The sequence below is a fragment of the Larus michahellis genome, chromosome 1, assembly GCF_964199755.1.
Source record: "Larus michahellis chromosome 1, bLarMic1.1, whole genome shotgun sequence".
NCBI classification, from domain to species: Eukaryota; Metazoa; Chordata; class Aves; order Charadriiformes; family Laridae; genus Larus; species Larus michahellis.
Window position 1 is genome coordinate 28797541 of NC_133896.1, and position 20912 is coordinate 28818452.

The 20912-nt window shown below is 37.8% G+C and overlaps 1 protein-coding gene across 7 annotated transcripts in view; it reads right to left on the reverse strand.

Moving 5' to 3' along the window:
* The window catches only part of MDFIC (MyoD family inhibitor domain containing), a 65893-nt gene that overhangs the window by 38293 nt on the left and 6688 nt on the right, over positions 1-20912 (reverse strand). For all 7 annotated transcript variants that reach the window (XR_012589474.1, XR_012589494.1, XM_074603858.1 and 4 more), the window contains exon 3: positions 13490-13621. Coding sequence is in view for 5 of the 7 variants with exons in the window: in XM_074603858.1 (XP_074459959.1) it covers positions 13490-13621 (132 nt within the window). In the remaining 2 variants the exon portion in view is untranslated. The remainder of the gene's footprint in view (positions 1-13489; positions 13622-20912) is intronic.

Consider the following 20912-nt stretch of genomic DNA (forward strand, 5'->3'; position numbering starts at 1 on the left):
GTCCACAACAATAACTCTTCATGACCCAGCCTGTCATTACTACAGACTGGATAGTTGATAGATTGATTTTTCAGCAGGAAAAAAAAAGATGTGGGAACGTAGCAAAGAGTGCAGAAAGTGTCTATGTGTTTCCCAATCCTGAAAAAGCAAAGTGTGAGGAGAAGGAGAAGCCATATGCATCTGCACGGACAACATTAAACGCACTGAGTTAGTCTCTGCTACAGACGTCCTTCAGCTATGGGAATTCCCTTATGGCAAGCAGGGTCTAGGAGATGGCCGCAGGACCCCATCACCGATCCCACCTGGCTGCTATGCCCATAGAATCATAGAAAGGTTTGGGTTGGAAGGAACCTTAAAGATCATCTAGTTCCAACCCCCTGCCATTTGTAGGGACACCTGCCACTAGACCAGATTGCTCCCAATCACTGGTCCCACCTGGCCACGATGCCCATGGGCTGGATGAGTGGGGCTTCCCCATCCCAAAGCACTCCAGGCACCCCAGGCCACCAAAGGATTTTGAGTCACACACAGAAAGTCCAGGCAGAGCTGCCATAACCAAAGCTGTCTCTTGGCCTGCTTTATGCCACTAATGCACCAGCTTGGCATCGGGATGACACAGAAATGACATCTCTTTTTCCTTTTTTGAATTAACTGTTTTGGTGTGCCTTGAAGAGATATGGCACAATCTCACCCAAAACGTTTTTGTGTAAGCCGTACAAATTAGATTCTAGAGAATACACCTTGAAAACACCTCTTATCAGAGTCCTTGAAAAATCTAAATTCTCTTTTTTCCTTCCCTAGATTCAAAACTGCAGGCAGCCGTGGACTAAAGGCTGCATCTCTGCATCAGAGCTAACTGCCCCTTCCCTTCCCCACCCCATGGGCAGATTAACACTGTTTTACACTAAAAGTGTAGTTTCATATGCTGAAGGGAAAGGCAATGTTGTATTTCAGAATGTAAGAATTTATCAACTAAGAGATTTGTGTGTTCAATTCAAAGCTGAATGTGCTTAACACGTAATCATTGTCATCAATACTTAGCACAGAGGAAAATGTTTTTTACTTACTTCTTATTTACTGTATTCTACCAAAATAATCTAGGAAGTCCTCTTTCTGACTCAGCTGGACAAACCCACCCATCCTGGCCAAGCTTTCATACACTACCTCCATTACATGAATTCAATATAGTAAAAAAAAAGTATGCTAAATGAGTTTTTGCCTCCTGCTCACACCCACATCCCTTAGAGCAGTGCAAAAGTCAGATTGCTGACCATGCCTGGGGAAGACTGAACTTCCTGTAAAAACGATGCACTTAGTTTCCTGAGAGGAAGCAAAGCATAAGCTGCTCAAACAATTCACCAGAAAGCTCTGATATCCGAGTCACGCAGTTACAAATCTGTCCTGCTAGAAAAATACACTGTCACGTCAGTGACCAACAGCTATGAGCACAAAAATTCAGACAAACAAATGCATTAACGCAAAGGAGAAAGCACCAGATTATCTGAAGAAACAGGTCAATTGTTTTAAAGGGATGAAATTACCTGTAAAAGTTTTTTCTTGAGCTAAAATTCTGATTCTCCACTCTGTTCATGAAACAAGATATAAATCTCTATGAAATTATTGTGCCCAAACAATTTCAATGTAATAGAGGCCAGTAGCACCTGCAAGTCCTTATACTGCAGAACTGACTGAATAGCAGCAGAATACTGGTTTTATCTCTAACATACAGAAAGGGAGTATTCTTATTTCGACATGTTTAAAAGCATTCAACATTGCATATGGAACCATTTTCATTCTCTATTAATAAAATAAAAAATATTTCTTTCAACTTATAAAACTGTAATTTGGCCCACTGAAGTTTATTTAGTTCACCTTTTGTTTAAAAATACTTCTAAGTAGCATTTAAATTTGGACGAGGCCCATGCTTTGAATCAGTGCTTGCAACAAGGATCTTTTTTTCTGAAAACCTTATGTTTTGTCTTATTTAGAAGACACGCTTCCCTTTATTTGCTGAGAAAAGAAAATTCTTCTGTACACTAATCACAATTATTTTTCTTTTTAATGGAGCGCAGTTACAGCAGTGAAATCTGTGCTGTGCCAACGTTATTCACAATACTGAAAAGTGTCCATTTTTACATTTAAAAACATTTTGTTACAAGGTTTTGCAGATAAGCTGAAGGATTTCACAGAAAAGAAACAGCATTTTAAGTGAAAGCATTAGAATTTGCAGTCACATGTATTTTTTTTTTTTTGTCCTTTTACAATTGAAGAGCTATAAAAAGTCACAGCTGAGGCAGCAACCTCCTCTTACCCAAAAAGACCCAAAGTACAGCAGGAACCCTTGTCTCATAGCAAGGACAGCAACTACATCACACGCAAACAACCTTCCTTCGCCGCTTGTACAAGCCTCCAGCCCCACAAAAACATTCCTGTCATCATAAGCCACCGCAGCTCGACCGGGCTGGCGGTGGGTGAGCCAAACTGCTGCCTCCATCCCTTTGTGCTGTGCAGCTGTGCCGTGCTTGGGAAAGAGCTCAGCCTCCCTTCTCGCATTTCTTGGCCCCGAACAGAAAAGCTCTTAGGAAACCATTCAGACAACTGCCAAAAGGACAGAGCTGCCCTGGTTTTCATACATCCTTATCCACTCTACTAAAGATTCACGCCATCTGCCATTTTATTTGCACTGCTGCCATAGCCCTGCCACTTGGAGTTAATTCCAGCACCCTTTTCTTTACTGTTCCGTCAGCATAACTAGCTACGTTTTATTGTGTCATATCATTTTCTTAGACTGCTGGAATTACCAACTCACAATGAGAACATCTCCCTACCACCTAATATTCAATTAGTGGTAAGCTAATTTAGACAAAATTTCTTGTTTCTGTGCTGTGAGGTACTGCCAAGCCAAACTACTCAATCATCATCAATATTTTATTTTTAAATACGTCCTTTTTATTGGCATTCTCATTTTTGAGTCTTTAACTTTCAGGTTTTTCAGTAGCTACAGACTAAGACCAGGTTAATTTTTTGTTTATTTTATGAAAATTTAAATCTCACATAATCACATGACTCCAGAAGCTGAAATTTTCATAGAGTGTTGTAATATTTAACAGTTAGTTTGTGGTTTTTTCCCTGAATGCACAGTATCTTTTCATAAAAATGCTTAATTTACTGTTAATTCTCCAATAGTCAAAATACTCACACTAATAAGGTTCACTGCTACTTACAACATAGCTTAAATGTTGATGTTAACACACAGAAGCTGGAGTGAACAGACCTTTATACTGAAGCAATTTAAAAACATTTCCAGTCAGCCTCTAAACACAACCTTCTTGTCGTTGCTTACAGGAAAAAGAACTCTTCAAACAAACAGCAAAAGGAGGAAAAGTGGGGAATAGAGAAAATTATGCAAACGGAAAAAGGAAAAATGGCTTACAGACAGTAACTATAACAGGGATGGGTTAGGTTTTTCTCTCTCTACTTTATAAAATAAATATGGGAAAGAGGATGCAGAACAATTTAATAAGAATAGTAACAAGCCTTCAGCACTCTTCCAACTTGGAATCCTCCACAGTAACCACCACTTCTCTTTCTACTATATCACCAATCCATACCCTTTACTTTCTTTCAAAATTACCATAATTACTAAAGGATTTTTTTTTTTTAATGATCAAAACTTTGAAGGGCCATTGCATTATAGTAATTGTGAAATGGATTTCTAACTCTGAGTTTAAGTTTTGACAGCAAAGTGGATTATTCTACGGGAACCTTTCCTGTGCAAGTCTTCTCTTCTTTTCTATAAGGACGCCCTCCACAAATATCCAACAAAATATTGATAATGAGACCTAAACTTCTCGCCCTATTCCAGCTATCCCAGCAGAAGCCCTGGTGTGGATGCAGACATGATAATGATAGAAAGCTTTTGCCAGGTTATTTTCTGTTGTTCAAGGAGGAAGCATAGCACAGCAAATGAGGTCTCTGTTAGCTTGTTCTTCTCATGGAGCTAGAGTAGAAGATGCTGTGTAATACACAAATGATCAAAACCAAATGGTGATTTATTTAGAATTATGATTGACTTTGCTGATTAAATTGTAGGGAAAAGATTCCTCAGGCATAACACTACCCTACAGATGGGAAACAGAAAATCAAGTGGACAGAGAAGTAGATGAAGTAACCATCAAAGGAAAGGAACAAGAAGAGGGAGAAAAAAATATAACTTTAATTAGAATTCCTCCTTTAAAATGGTGCGTTGTTTTTTTCCCTTCCATACCTTTGCAAAGTTACACACTGTCTTATTTGTTGTAAATACAAAACTCACACTAATTTCGAGTTTCCAAGTCTTGAGCACAGAACAGTTTACAGAATGGCTGTGATGAAGACTGTTACAAAACATGTAGAAGATCTTTGTAACTACTTCAGATTCATGAACATACACTGCTAGATACTTTATAGAGGGATTAGTGTTTAGTCCCACTGAAAGATCTATTCCCATATAAAAATATTTCTCAATACTGATTTTACTATATAAATACGATAGTGGCAATTATCACTAAAAAGTCAGCACACAGTACAAAGAATATATATTGACGTAGGGAAATACTTTATAAAGTCATAGTTACAAAGTGAGCTAGGAAATACTAAATTGTTAAATGAGCCGGTGTCATTTAATAAAACTATATATATGACAACTATATGTGCATTACCCAAAGTTAGCTCTGTATCCTGCCTCACCATCCAAGTATTTTTTTACGTGACCTCTGTGAAAACTCAGTTTGATCACTGAGACAAAGCTTTCCAGGCAGGCTGATCCCAAATCTTCTCACCAAAACTTCCAGTGTCCTTCATTTTGAAATTCAAGCAAGAAATATTGTTCACTAATCTTCTGTATTTCTGAATTGTACAGACCTAAAAGATGTTCACTCTGGTTTGACAGTGCTCTTATGGCTAGTTTTGGTCAGTGTAATAATCTTTCACTGCCTTTCTGTTAAAATGTGAAATTTATTTCAACTTGCAACTTACAGAATGCAGTTAAAGTACGCATCTGTCCTAATAAAGAAAGGAGATGGGAAAAGGTCCATGCTTCCTAACAGGCTGAGAGGTTTTATTTTTGGAGAAAGATGTATTTCAGAGCTACCCATACTTGAAGGCAGGCTTGCTCCTGCTCCACTGAGGAACGGGCAAATGGCTTGTGCTGTCTCTCAGGGGCAAAAACTTGCCCTGAAGGTCAAATCTGACTCGTAGGCCACATATTTTATAGGCTTGCCTAACAGTTTGCTCTACTTGGCTTGTCTCAAAAGCAAACTTCTTAACATTTTATGCAAACATTATACAACCTTAAGTCTGAGCTGTAAATCAATAAAAGCCACTTAAGCTTGAGGAACCTCTGCAACAGGAAAGAGTCTTTTAGTTGAAATTCTGCTGTAATTAACATTAGCATTGCTAAATCTTCCAGTTTTCTTTAAAATAGTGTCATAATATTTATAGCTTCAGATGAAAGTAAAAACATGATAATTGAGATGATACTGCATAGAATTTGAGGGAAGCAGGTTTAAAAGCAAAATTTAAGCCTCTAATTTTCATGGGTCAAGACATAAAACTCAGAATTTGAAAGCTCTTGTGTTTGAATGCCATGGGTTTGCATTTCATGATCACAAAATTTCAAGATCACTTTGCATACAAAAACATGTTTCTCACATGTCAGAACACTACAGTTCATTTAAAAATAGTGAAGGCTCAGGTGGCAAATAATTCATCATTCTCTCAAATCAAGCCTCAATATTTCTGGAGGCCTACCTCACCAGTATAATGAGGTAACAAAACCAGTATTAGAAATAGCTTGAGTGACCACACCTGTTTGACGTTTGAATGTTTTTCAAGGACATCCTTTGGGTTTGGATCATGAAGAATTTTATTTTTTTTTTAAAGGGAAAAACAAAAAGCCACTACCACCACAACAACACGCAAATAGGTCATAGGCTTCTGTTTTTCCTTGTCCTTTACAAAAATACCTCCAGGGAAAGGTACTTCTGGGTACTTTTACACTGCAGATATTACCAGAATGCAGCACAAGTAAGTAGTATTCAGATCTTTTTTTCCTTTTTATAGCTATTTAAAGAAGAAAACTGTTTAACCATAATTACTTAGCTAAACCTTCTGCTGTGACCATGAGTCTCTCTTCATCTTTCAGTTTTTTATCATTAAATGCAAAATGCAAAAGATTAAAAACTATTTTGTCTCACTGCATTTTGAAGAATTAATTTAATTATTTCGATGTACACACAACATAAAGTACTACTTTTCAGTTGTATAAACTTACTCCAAGTGTTCCACATACATGGCAGCAAACATAAAATTTAAAAAGAGAAAAACTACAGGATTTTTGCTATTGTTTAAGTTCAACACATTTTTGCCAGAAAACAGGTTCCTAAAAGTACAACTTGCATGATGATACTTTCATGCATTTAGTAATTTGGTGTTTTCTTTGCTAAAAATGGCTAACTGAATACCGTTAGTACTGAAAATAGCAGACTGAAACCACACTGACTCATTGGTTTTGTAGTATAATATTTCACGTAGAACACAGTCAGAGTTTTACTACTCTCCCTCTTTAAGGAACCACTACAAATATATTGTACTTTTCCCCCTATAGGAGGAACTAATCAGGAAAATAATATAAATATTCTTTCCCATCTAGGCATAACAGCACATTAATTCTGAGACAGTACCAATACAACAACGGAATATATTCTGAAATTAAGATACAATTTACTTCAGGCTCAAACACAGCAAGCACAGTAATCTCTACGTTACTTGAAGAATTTCACCTTTGTCTGGTACTGATGATTACTGACATCCAAACTTCCCCAGCCTCAGACCATAAATTCAGGTGATGTTCTGTGAGTCAGAAGTAAGGTAAAACAGAAAATGAAAGGCTCCAGGTCATTCTGGCTACTAGTGATATGCAGAATACATGCATCTATCTTATGGTCATCTGGTGCAGTTTAAGGTTCTCTTTGAAGTTTGACTACTGCTCTGTAAATGGATCAACAACAGCAAGAAGTTTATTTCTCCACATGGAGTCACCACAGAGTATACAAATTCCTCACCTATTGCAGTCCATCATGAACTGCATTCCTTCAAAACATTCAACCTAGAGTCAAAGGGGAGAGGCTACGCAGAAAATAACTTCACCCCACAGCAGCACTGTTTACAAGCAAGGGACTACTAACTTCAGCGACACTCTGGTCCTTCCACAGGTGACTTCTGTAAACACCGAAGACCCAGTCTTAAACTCTGAAGACTGTAACTGTTAAGGATACAGCTAGCTGTGAAAATGCCTCTCTGCGCAGGAGAGGGTGAAATGAAAATTAAATGAAAATCCTATGGTTGTGCAACAATGACCTGTGAAATTCCCTGGATGTAAAAATGTCTCAGCTGATCCCAGAAATTCCCAGGGGAAATCAAAATAGTGAGAAGAAAAGGCCTAACTTTCCACAGAAGTCTTCCAGGTAGACACTGGAAAGACTTCATCATCTTCATCTATTAAAAAAAGGAGGAAGGAAATCTAAACAACCCCAGCTGAATCGTCAAGACTGAGGTGAACAGTAGCAAACATGAGCTCCAGTTGCGTATGTGTGCACCAGCTGCAAACTCCGACTATTTATTTGGAATACTGAAAATGTTTGGTCTCTTGATAGCACGGGCTTCCAATTTCTCATTTGTATGTGCTCAGCCTACTTCAGGAGCACTACTACTCATTCTTCTCCTCAGCTTCAACTGGTGCATCATCAGTAGGAATAAATTCCATGGGTCCTTCACAGGCCCTAGTACTTCTGATGCACAACACACTGACCTGCCTTGAAGCCATCTAAATTCCGAAATTTTGTTAAACAACATAATTTTCACTACCACTTTTATGAGATGCTTTATCTTGAGCGGCATGAATATTCCGAATATGCTGTACAACATACTCAGATAGCTTTCTTCCAGTTTATATAATCAATGTCATATTTCACTATTTAGTGGCTGAAAACTTGCTGTGGTATAACCCCGGTAAGCAGCTATGAAAAAAATTAACTCTTCCCCAGCCAAAACCAGTACAAAACTGTAGTAATAAATCACATTTTACCTCCTGTGTTGTGCTAAGGGAACTAGCTGATGCACAGTATTTTTAAAGAATATTTTAAAAAATTAATGCGTTGCCAGCTATCTTAGAGCTGGTTGGGAAGAAATTAAAAATACATCAGGCTCCTCAATAGCCATGAGAGGAGGTTCTGAGGACTTTTGGAATGGAAGTGGTGAGAGATCTGCCAGGTCAGGGGGAGAAAGAGAAGTAACACGGGATAGTTCTCTGCTGGGGAGAGGATTAGAAAATCTCCCTGGGAGAGGAGTTCTCAGGGAGGACATTCACACCTCCATTATTTCTACTGGCCAGATTCTGCAGAGATTTATCTTTTTTAAGGAAGGATCTAAATATCAAATACTGCATTTCTGTATGTAAACATTGAACTGATTGAAGTTCTTTTCATTCATGGGCTCAGACTTTTTTATACCACTGTATATTTGGAACATTGTACATAAATCGCTTCTTTAACTAAAAGAATACACCTTTCAGAGTCAGCAATATATTTTGAATAATTTCCATTAATCTATTCTGCACGATTTCTGTACTCACACACTCAGTTACACTGCAAGAATACTGTATCTGTCATACTTTCCAGCTTCGAAGAGAACCATTTAAGTAATCTCAAGAACTTTGCACTATTTTTTAGATAGAATAAACACAGTCATCTGAAATCACACTAATTGTAAGATGACTATGCACCATAAATTTGCCAATAAAAGATATTTGTATTAATATCAAACAAAAAGAATAGTTTTAACAGCAGATTATCTTCTTATTGGCGAAAAAAGTCCCAAACCCAAACTGCATAATTTAAACTACGGAAATCACTCGCTTAGCCAGAAGGAAAAGGGAATCTCCAGACATTAAAATTAAATAAATAGCCGTGTATAGTAAAAACATCAACATAAAAACACAGAAAACAGAAAGATAAAAATATCTACGTTTATATTTCAATAAAAGAAAGTGTAATAAAGAAGAATGTAGTAAATAGAACAGTGGGCACAAGAGCATGTAAAATTGTTTAATCCCCACAGAGCTGAATGAAGCATCCCTTTCTGTGAAGAACCACTCCTATCAGGAGGGTGTTTCGTGGAGGAGAAAGAGGCAATTGAAGCTAGGAAATGATGGATAGCGATGACCTTTCTATCTGTAAAACATGGGCATATTTTAGGTATTTAATCTTGAGAATTGGATTATTATTAATCAATTATTCATGACAATTTGAATCTATGGTAGATGTTTTTTGTTTTCTTAAATATCACCTAGCTAAGGTCCTGCTTGAGAACTGGAAAGGAGATTAAATCCTCACAAGCAAATAGTGTTCAAGATTGGCATTTTCTTCCCTCCTAAACATTCCTTTCCCTACATAACAGCACACATTGATGATAACCTAGTACCCTCTGTAAAAATTCTGCCTAAATATCCTTAAATCCACCTTTATAGCCTTTTTTTTTTTTAAAAAAAAAAAAAAAGGGAACTCCCCCCTTTCCCAAAGAACAAAGCAGGGCATTGTGGTAATGTGGAGCAGCAACAACTCCTATGGCTTCGTTCCTATAGCCATAGGTTACCCTGCTGCATGTTTTAACATCCACTCTTCCTCACTTGCTAAAGGTGAGTGATAACAGAAGCGGAACATCTCCATTACAGATCATACAATGAAGATAAGCAGAAGGTGTTTGCAGATATTTAAAATGCACAGCTGAAGAAGAAGGAAAAGCAGATGCAGCTATTCTAAGGCTAAGATCTTTTGAAAAGCAGAACCTCTACAAGCCTGAAATAAAATGCAAAGTATGTGTGCATTTATAAGGAAAAGGAATAGATTTCAACACTGCCTGGAAGAATACCTGAGATGAAAATTCTAAGGTTATCCCAGTTTGGAGGAACCACTATGGAAAAGAGACTCTCCCTTACTCAGGTTCTAAAATGGAGGCTGTGGGTAGCAATGGCCTCCTTGTGAAGAGGAAAGCCAATTTAACACACCTGAAAACACCAAATATTTGGCACTTCTTCCTGTTCTCAAATACTCCGTTGAAAAATGTACACCTTATTTCTAGTCTAACTGAACTTCCAGACATTACATCTAGTTCTCCCTTTGTCTGCTACGGTTGAAGGATTGTCTTACCAAATTTCTGTTCGTTGTGGTATCATGCTTCTTAGGGACTCGGCAAGCCCCTCTTTATCCTCCTTCTTAACACTAAACAGATTGAACTCCAGGAGTTTTTCCACAACAAGGCATGTTTTCAACTACTCCAATCATTCCTGAGATATTTGTGGTTCTCCCCTGACCCTTCTCCAACTGAACGCAGTATTCCAGTAACGGTTATGCAAGTGCATTAACAATTAATACAAAAAGGCAATATAGCCATTTTCTTCTTATTTAGCTCTGCCCTGTTTATGTCAGTATACCGTAACCTCTTGACTCTCTAGCTCTCTTCAAAAGCGATTAACTCTTTGGTTGAAGCTTCCCGTAAGATTACCCATTTACCCAGGATATTATGAACGTATGAATTTACCCGAGGGGGAGAAGGGATGCTCCAAAGGAGGTGGGGAAAGGGCTAATCTGGGGGAAATAACATCTAGAGATTAAAAAAAGGGAGCTTGAGAAAAGGCCTGCAAGGGCAGGGCAAGGTGAACTGAAAACATCTTACTGTGGAAAACGGGGGCAGCATTTTAGTTTATTGATGTTGCCTGGTAAACTGAGTTCACAAGTGCAAATGAGAAATCATACATAATGAAGTCATTACAGAGTTTCTAACACTGGACTTTGTTGTTGGTGTGCCAATAAAACTGACTGATTAATCTACTTCCATATAACAGCGGGATAAAACAGCTGCAAACAAGGAAAACCTTGGAAATTAAATGCTGGAAACATTTATGAAGTGAGAACTAAGGCTAACACAAATGGAGTATGTATCAGCTGTGGGGGTGGAAAACAATCTGCACGGGGAAAAAAAGAAACTGAATCATTAGGATAGTGCTGAATAGCTGTTAATACCTGTGAAAACTAAAGTATGCCCTCCCTAAAACAATTTAAAGGAACAGTTTTAAAATAGACCATAAGGATCAAAACATTGTTTATTTCTAACCTCAAGCTTCCTTCAATATGCAATATTCTGCAAACTTCACTCTGGGGGGGTAATAGATCTGGTTGAATCACAGCCATTCTGAGCTACAATACTTGTTATTTAAGATGAAATACCTAATTAATGTTGGTGAAAAACAAGCTTCTCTTTGCTCTGCTTTTTCTATTTTTCAAACTTGAGTTACTAAGTAGATCAAGTTGTAAAACTTCTGCAAACTACAAGAAGGACTTGTAATTGAGCCAAACACTGTTCCTCATTTTATTTAAGCAGAACAGCCTTTCCTACTCACAGCCAGAGCCCAAAAAGAAGCAGAAAAAGAAGCTGCTTTAATTTCATCATTTTTGTTTCTTCCATCTAGAGGACTTTAAAGGTTAAAAAAAACATGACTTTGAAACAAAGAGAGGATTGCATCATAGCAGCCACTCAAACATGTCTCATCAGCCACCACTACACAAAACTCAGTTACTAAGACTAGGAGTTTTAGAAACTTCCAGCTTTCACCTAAACTTGCTTTTCACAAAGGTAAAACTACTAGTGACTCCAGGAGGAGCACACTTAAGCAGTACATTATACCTACAAATTTTATCCTACTTTTGCCCTTTTTCCCGGTACTTTTTTTAATTCAGCAACAGCAAACCCTCCCATCCCAGAGACATATAACTGCATATAACTGTCAAGTGACTTTACCAGGGACTTGCACAATCTGCTGCAATTTCTACTATACATTGAAAAAATTTGTCTTTTCCTCTCCCACTTCCCAGTGCAGCCACTACAGTACGTCCTTGAGGTGAACAGGTTTGAGGAAACACAGCACCACCCTACTGTCCTTGCTCTTTTCCTCCATAGTTCAGGCATGCCGCTAACTTCTAAGAAATAAAACTGCTTTCCCACGGATCTGGGTTTATTCCCAGCCTCTAGGAAGAGGGAATGAGAAGGAAGCCACTCCAAAAGGACCAGATGCCATAGGCACCTTCCCATGTCCTCAACACGAGCACAAAGCAATTGCTTGTCCAGGGACAGTTAGATCTAAAATAATAATCTTTTGTGATTAAGTAAACTCTCAAGCTGTGCAGGACAGAATTATTTTTAAATTGTGAGATATATATCTGACATGCTAAATTCAAGTTTCCTGTAAAGGATCTAGATAACTATTCAATACATTAAGGGTATAAGTGTTTGCTGGGATTCATTATTCAGAAAAAAGGATTAACTAAGATTTGAAAAGAACTTCAAATGCTAAGACAAAGTTCAGAAGCTGATTGGATAGATAAGATTAAAAAAAATAAATAAAAAAAAATCCCAACAACCAAAAAATCCGCCCAAACCCCCAGATAACTCTAAAGAAAATCACCAGTTATGACAACAGCAGGTTCAGAAGTATGAATTTACACCACTGTGTACAGTGTAGTACGTGTGCAGCGTGAAGACAGACTGACCCTGAAGTGTGCGGTCAGACAACGATCTCAGAGAGCTGGAGCACCACTCAGCATTCAGTCCATTTGCTTTCTGAATACACCCTATAATTAAGCAACAGTTTCTCATGCTGCCCCTCCCTTGAGCAACTAACGTTCAAGCATTCACAGTATTTCAAAGCAGTATTAGCTCTGGCAGTTGACAGAAATATTTTCGCCTCAGGAGGGTGCAATTGTGGATGATCTTTTGGACAGCATATGATCTTCAGTTCAAGGCAGAAAAATGAGAATAGTCTTGCATACCTTTTTATGTTTTAAAGCGTCCAAGACACACACTAGGAATGTGGACTTGTAAAAACTAATTAAAAACCGCCACAGTTCCATAGCATAGGTCTAAAACCTTGTCTTACAGTATTCTTCTAGTTCTGAAAGGAGTAACTACTTTAGGACTAAAAACTCTATAAACTTACACCTGACCAGCACTCTGGAAGCAACTGCTCTCAGCATAGTTTAACTCTGCCACTTAAATGTACAGCCTGAGAAATTAAGGGCAATGACACCTAGCACAGCTGCATACTGCAGCCCATGTGCCTACTAAATATACAGATCACATTATGAATGATAAGAATATAACATTAAGGTTTTAAAATGTAGAGGTCTATATTATACTGCACCACTCAAATCACACCTTTCTTTGAACTGGTTGCTTATGCATGCGGACAGCAGTCATTCTGGGAAATAAAGTCGGTAGACGTGCATTAGGGTTGCAACACAATTGCATTTGACACACATTTAACTGAGTCAACAGGCAGTATCCCGTTACACGGCAAAAGCAAGCCTAAATGGCAGCAATTTGTTCTGGAAATACTTACTTCTGATGAGGTCACCATCAGTGCGATTTCCCCAGACAGACTGGTCTTGTATCTCTGGTTGTGTACTTTGGTTACTGGAAGGCTGTTTTATGTCTTTATCTCCTGCTGCAGTATTCTCTTGGTCGTTTTTTTCTAAGTCAAAAGAAATTTCAAGATATTAGTTTCTGTGGTATTTTTCCTCTATGTGAGCAAAATTCATCTTTGAAAATTAAAAACAAGAGGCCATAAAATATAACTTGTCTTAGCATCTCATGTAGTTTCCTTAGAAATAATTCCTAATAAAATTGATTTTCAATTTGTTTTCTTGTCCAGATCAAAACAATTCCTCTTTAAAAGCATCTTTTTGTCATATTGTATTTAATCATGCAAAATAACACTCAGCAGCTTTTGTAACAACAGGTTATGATTGAGTTTGTTTATATTTAGTTACCTTCCACAAAATTTTCAGATAAAAATTTGAATCGCTTTGTCACACAAAATTTTTTTTGCTCACGTACATGTGTCTCTGTCATATAAAAGCCACAAAAATTCCACAAATGTCTGTTCTCTATTATTTACTTTTGAACATATAATTAAAGACAAATATTGTTGAAACTTCAAAACTAATTAGTACAGAAATTCAGAAAATTCATTATAAAACAATTCCCTATTTTTCATTGAAAAAAAAGTAACCTTTTAAAAGCCATTCCTAAATAAAAGTTTCACCTATGATGAAAGGAAAAATTATTTCTTCTCTCCAAGTATATACAAGACACAGGGAAATTTCCATGTTAAGGTTATTTGAGGGGTTCTTAAGCTTATTTCACGAGATAGCAGATCTTGTTTTGATGACTTTGCCAGTTAACAGATGCAGACCTGCATTTTCTCAAGGTGACAGCTTTCATTTTCGCCATCATTAATGTTTTAATAGCCAAATTCACGTACAAAAATCTTTCTGTTCTTGATTGCTACAGGTTTTTCCTACTGGCGTTCAAGGAAACATTTCCAAATCTGGAATTACTTTGTTTATTATTCACAGTGATAGATTATCAGTTTATATCACTTACTAGAGGGATCTGTAAAACGCTAAGTATCTTCAGTCTTGAGTATTTTTTGAGTATACATACAACATTTAATATTTACAGTAAATCTAAACAAGCAACTTCTGAAAAGTATATTAGCTCCATTTGTTTCAAACAAGAACGTGTTTATAAACCACTTATCACAATGTAATGATACCGTATCCTCTAGTAACGCAATGATTCCCATCCCGGGACACAGAAAAACCACTTATTGCTACCACAACATATTAAAGGTTAGTTTCTTTATGTAACCAACGGCAGTTTGATTTTAAATCCTAACTTTCTGCCTTTGTTATCCACCCTATTAAACTGAGGCATTGAACATCACTCAAAATAATATATGCCATATTGTATGTATAGCAGCATGTGCCTTCAAGCACTGCTGCTCCCCTTCTATTAATTTCCACCTCTGAAATGTCTGACCCAGCCACCTCTGTGGTACGTCTCTCTCAGACCTCCCTCCCATCACCATTTCTTCAACAACTTGTCAATATTTCCTCAAGCCCATCCTGAGATGAACCGTTTCACTGGGATGGGCGCAAGGTTACTGAAGTGGCTGGGAAGACAGGCATTGACTTCAATGAGTTTTGCATCTTGCCCTGACGACTTAATCTCATCTAGATACTCATCCTAGCCAAAAAATACCCCAATTTTTTCAACCCCTTTGACAGACACTAGATACAAACTATTTCTACCTGATATTTACCAGATACAAATCTGACTGTATTGAAGTACGACGATGGTGCCTGTCCAGTGAGGTATTTAGGTGCAAATATGTTTCAAAAGTGTTTGAAAAGTACCCTGAAATAGACTGAGTGAAAATGAGTAGTGTCCTGGAGACAGCTACTGTAAAAGAAATGCAAGCACTATACACTCTGCTTTCCACGCAGAGTAAGCTTCAATGAGCTATTTTAAGAGATTTTGCTCTTAAATTACGTCACTGCAGTAACACCAGAAGATTACAACAATATCTACCCTCCAGTACAAAACCAGAGAGTTACTGTATACAGTTTTCTTGTATAGGATACAGCTTTGCAGAGCCCTACTATTTCATGTAGTAAACAATAAATGGCTCTAAGGAAACATTAACATTAATATTATGAGGCTCTCAGTGTTCTAGATTATATTTTTATTTAATAAATTTGAAGGAATGCAGAATACAACCAGTCATCATAATTCATAGGGATTTAGTTTTCATTCCTCTGCTTGTTTTGTGTTCAGTATCTTTTTCTCTCTTTTTAAAATTTTTTTACTATATAGGTAGTATATGTATTTTTCATGTTTACTTTTATTATCCTAGCTGGATATGGTAAACAACCAGTCAAAAGCATGTAAACAATATTAAGAGTTAACAAGAAAGACAAGGCACTATTAAAAAGTCAAAAAAAAAAAACAACCCACCAAGGTTGCAATTGAACACCAAACAATTTTGATAGGTAATTTACAACAATTAACATTAATTGAGTACCCATTCTTTGATCTATTGAATTCATACGAAGACTTCCCCATGAAAGTTCATAACAGAAACCTACACCAGTGACATTAAACACTTATGTGATATCTTTTTGTACTCCAGAATGACCCACCGCAGCAGCTGATCTCCTGGCAGATGCTGCTCCGCGGGTGTGGTGGGCTGACCCTGGGCAGCAGCCAAGGACCACACGGCCGCTCCTTCCCTCCCCAACCCCCAGCGGGACAAGGGCAAAGAACATAAAGAGCACAAGCAAGGAAAATAGTGGATTGAGATACACTTTAATAAATGAAGAGAAGAGGAAGAAAAAACAAAATACGTGATGGAAAAGCAATCACTTAGCACCTCCCACCAGCAGCCCAAACAAGTCTCCAAGCAATAGCTACCTCACCCCAAAACCTCCTCCCCCCAGTTTTTATTGCTGAGCATGATGTTATACAGCGTGGAATACCCCTCTGGTCAACCTGGGCTAGCTGTCTGGGTTGTGCATCCTCCCAACCCCTTGCCCACCCCTCGCTGGGGGAGCACAGTGGGAAAAGAGAAAACCTTGGGGCTGTGCAAGCACTGCTCAGCAAGAGCTGAACCACTGGTGTGCCATCAACCTTGCTGTATCCAAAACACAAATCCCAAACACGGGAGCTGCCACGAAGAAAATTAACTCCATCCCAGCCAGATTTAATACTATGTGGCTTTAGAAAAAGTAGACCTTAAACTACATTTATTTAAGATTTTTTCATACATCACTTCTGACGCATCAGAACACCAAAAATAGACAAACACTGGTTTCCTGATTGATTTATTTGTTTTTTCTTGAATGTGCATCAGGTCTCAGTTTTAGTACAAAGGAATTTCTTGGTTATTCCCTTATAATAAACAGCTGATGATGGGATCATAACTTTTTTTTATTGTTTTTTTTTTTAATTCTAGAGGTGCAACTACAACATACCAACTACAACCAAACACACATGAAAACAGTCTCAAAACCACTCTTGAGTCTGTAGTTTGTTGATCCCATTATTTTTGTGTTAGGTGCATAAGAAGAGTGATGAGTAGTTTTTGAAAGATACCACATTTACAGGTCCAGTAAGAATCCACGCAAAGACCATAACCTTGTCTGATGTGCCATGCATGTGTCAGAGTAGTTTTAATAAAGCCTGCAGCTGGCACAAATATGAATGGTTGGATCTGGCTGTAGACAGGCATGGCCAGATGCATCTCCAAATAATTTTATAACACTTCTCCCTTTTAACCAAGCTTAACCTTGAGAATTTTTATGTAATGCTTCCTCAGTATTTTAGCTTCTGCTTCCTCTAGTACACCCTTCCACTCTCACGTGACTAACCTCCAAAACTGACAGACAAGATGAAAAGAGATGCTCTTCCTAACAGTTCACATAATGGAAATAAAAGACTCATTATGTTCTGAGTTTGGCAGTGTTGAAGTAAAAATCCAACCTCTCTTTAAAACCACTGTAAGTTACTCTAAGTCACGTCAGAAAAGCAACACATTCTTCTTTACATACCACAGCAACCTGTGTGGCTGCGTACCTCTCCTAAATGAATGGCAGTCCCTGGTCTGAAGAGCTTCTAACCAAAAGCCCCGCAGGAGTGACACCCACACAGAGCACCCTGCGATTTATCCTGAAGGTAAGCATGGGCACACACTTTACTTGTGCAGAGATTAATGCCAGTTTAAGGTTTAAATAAGGAAGAGATACAACATGCTGGCAAAGTATAGAATTGAGATGGTTAACACCCCAAATCATATCTATATTACAGACAACTGGTAAGCTGCTTAGTGAAAAAATTTTAATCGCATCTCAAAATTAATGTTTCATGAAATAAGTGAACAAAGTGAACTCCTAATTTTTTGTTATTTGTAATTATTAAAGTATATATAAATCACTTTTATAACACATACATTCATTTTACCATAACCTTGTTATATTTATTTTTAAAATTACACAGCAATACATGTATTTCATAGAATGAAACTTTGTTTTCACCATTGAGACTATTGTAACATTGATTTTTAACTCCTGTTTTAGTCCTGAGCATGTGCCTCTGGTTACATATATTTCTTTGTATCATGACAAATATATTTTACAAGACTCCACCAACAGAATAGTGGCAGCAGTCTGAGTGAGCAACAAGGCTACTATTACAATAGCCCTATCAAAAAGCAATTGGACAAATAGCCAGAACTGTCAGGAAAGGCTTATGTATTGCTAAGAAGGGTATACAAGGCAATCTCTCCAGATCCCTTACAATCCTGTCCTCTATGCTTTTATAAAGTTCCTGGGATATAGGTCAAATTCATTCCTGAAAATTTCTTAGAACTTCCAATGAAGTATCCTTTTTTTCAGAGCTATAATTATTCTGTCTTTCCCTATGATAATGTAGAGCATATTGAGTGGGGGTCCCAGTAATAAGCGAAACTGGTAGAAAATACACAAAAAAGATAGGTAATGGATGTACATTTGCAGAACTCATCCCATAGAGCTCAACTCTTTGACAAATAACCACCTTTTCATCTCCAAGTGCTCGTCCATTTGTACATTCACACTCTGCTGCCCCACTATGTCTCTTTAAGTTTACACAGAAACAGGTCTCACTGTGTTCAAACATGGCACCATACCTCAATGCATCAGTACATATGTAATATTCAATCCCTGAATATGCAAAAAAAAAGGGAATAAGTACCCACATTAAGTGGGTTGCACGTCCTCAGAGTGTGATTGGCGGCTGACTTCTATTCATTAGATGACAGATAAACCTATACACTGACTCATTCGGCCATCTCTTCCAAGCATGTGAACTCTAAGAATGCTTGACTAGCAATATAACAAACTGGACTTGAGAAACAGGTTTAGAGTTTGTTTATTGACACAGGGATACTGTGGATGTAAAAGGAGTTAAAAATTCCATTGCTGCAACAATAGAAGGTTCTGTTGCTATGGCACATTCGTTTTTTGTTCACCAACAAAGTGGTGGATGGCACCAAATAACAAGTTAAGCAAAAGCAACTGCTGGGAAAGGCTTCTGGAAACCTGTGTGCACCAAGGAGAGAGGGATAAGCAGAACGAGCTGGCACAGTGGAGTCATTGCGACCTCCAAAAATGCAAAGATGGGAACACTCCAACAGTTTTATTGTTGAAGGGATGAGGAATGACAGGAACACAGGGCAAAGTTCACTTAAGCACCTGAACTTGACCCAGTTGGTGGGATGAAAACATGAATCCTCAGAAGGCCCAAGTTATCCCTGAACAAGCAGACGCAGATTTAAACATACATGTGCAAAATTCAAACCATCCCAAATGGAATTTTGTCCTTCAAAGCAAAGAGAGTAATTATTAAAGTGAAGAAAAAAACCAAAACAACAACTACAAAAGTAGGTCTATGAGGAACAAAAAAGTTGAAGCATGTTTCCAAAAAGAAAGAGAACAAAATGGTTCTCTGCCTCAAGCCTACGGCGGTAGGGAGGGACTGAAGAGCATGTGGCAAACACTGCATTTCTAACATTTCCTTTGTTCATTAATATCCTCGCTGGCAAGGAACCACTGAGGATGCTATTTCCTACCAAAAATTCCACTGTTCACAACAATAACACAAAGGAACCGCGATAATACCAGGTTCCACAATGCAACCATTAACTGTAACACCCACCAGCTACGTCATGAAATGCCTAAAAGTTTTAGGCATTTCACATAGCAAGAAAGTTCAGCTGTGCTAGTTGTGTAACGGAATACCTATTCCAGTTCATGATTTGCCTGAAAGAATCTAATTTCATTGATGACTGGTTGTACTATATAATTACTATTCATAATCTGCAAATTATGGAGTCTGAAGCCTCCATTTAGATGTTGGATTGTTTTAAAAACAAAATACATAATTTGTTTTTATTTCATTTCAGTAGCTTTCACTTAAAAGTCTCATTGCAACTTTCAGTGGCCTCAAAAACGCCACTGAAAAATTCAGGTCTCTTAAAATTAGAGCAATTCAACTGAACTTCTTGGAAAGCTCTTACACAGAATTTTCCAGGTGCAAGCTATGGAACAGCTATGAATATACTACAAGTTTGACAGCCCTGGACAAATTTCAGTCGTGATAAATTAAAAATTAATAGCAACATGCAAATAGGTATTCTGCACTATTAAAATCATTTAAAAGTTCAAATGCATAAGCGAAAATTTCTTTTCACAAATAATCACACCTATTGTCCACTAATTGTCATGTGGTTAGTTACAAATTTATGTCATTCATCCAACAATGTTTCACATGTGTACAAAACTAGTTTCACGTAAGTGCTAAGCAATAGTCAGTGGCTGTGTCTGTATTAGCAATAGTAGGAACCAATGAAAGTGGGCCTGTACAGTGAAAGAGTTGATTTTAAGAGCACATTCCATATTACACATGTTCCAGGGGCTTTCTACTTTGGACTAGCTCTCAGATTTAATCTCAAAGACTGAAGGCCCATTAGTGGCTGGAGTGCATTAGGCACATTCCTGCAGCCCATCTTTTAGATTATTTTGTCCAAAAGGAATCCAGCCCAGGTCGTTCCCCAGGATCACTCCACAATGCAAACCAAAGAGGGGGCCAACAGGAGATTCACTTCAAAACCGCATTGCTGATCCAAATGAGAACACCAGCATAACACACTCATTGCTGGATGCTACTTATTAGGAAAAAAGAAGTGTTTAAAACAAAGAGAAATCTAACTTCTGAGGGCCTGGAATGGAATTTGAGAAGAATTATTCTGATATAAAATTAGCCTATGAGATGGACCAAAAGTATTTCAAATTTGATGCAAGACCTTTACAGTCAGCTCTGTGAAATACAAGCCTATCACACCCATGTGGACATGAATCACTGTACTGGAATGGCACGCACGT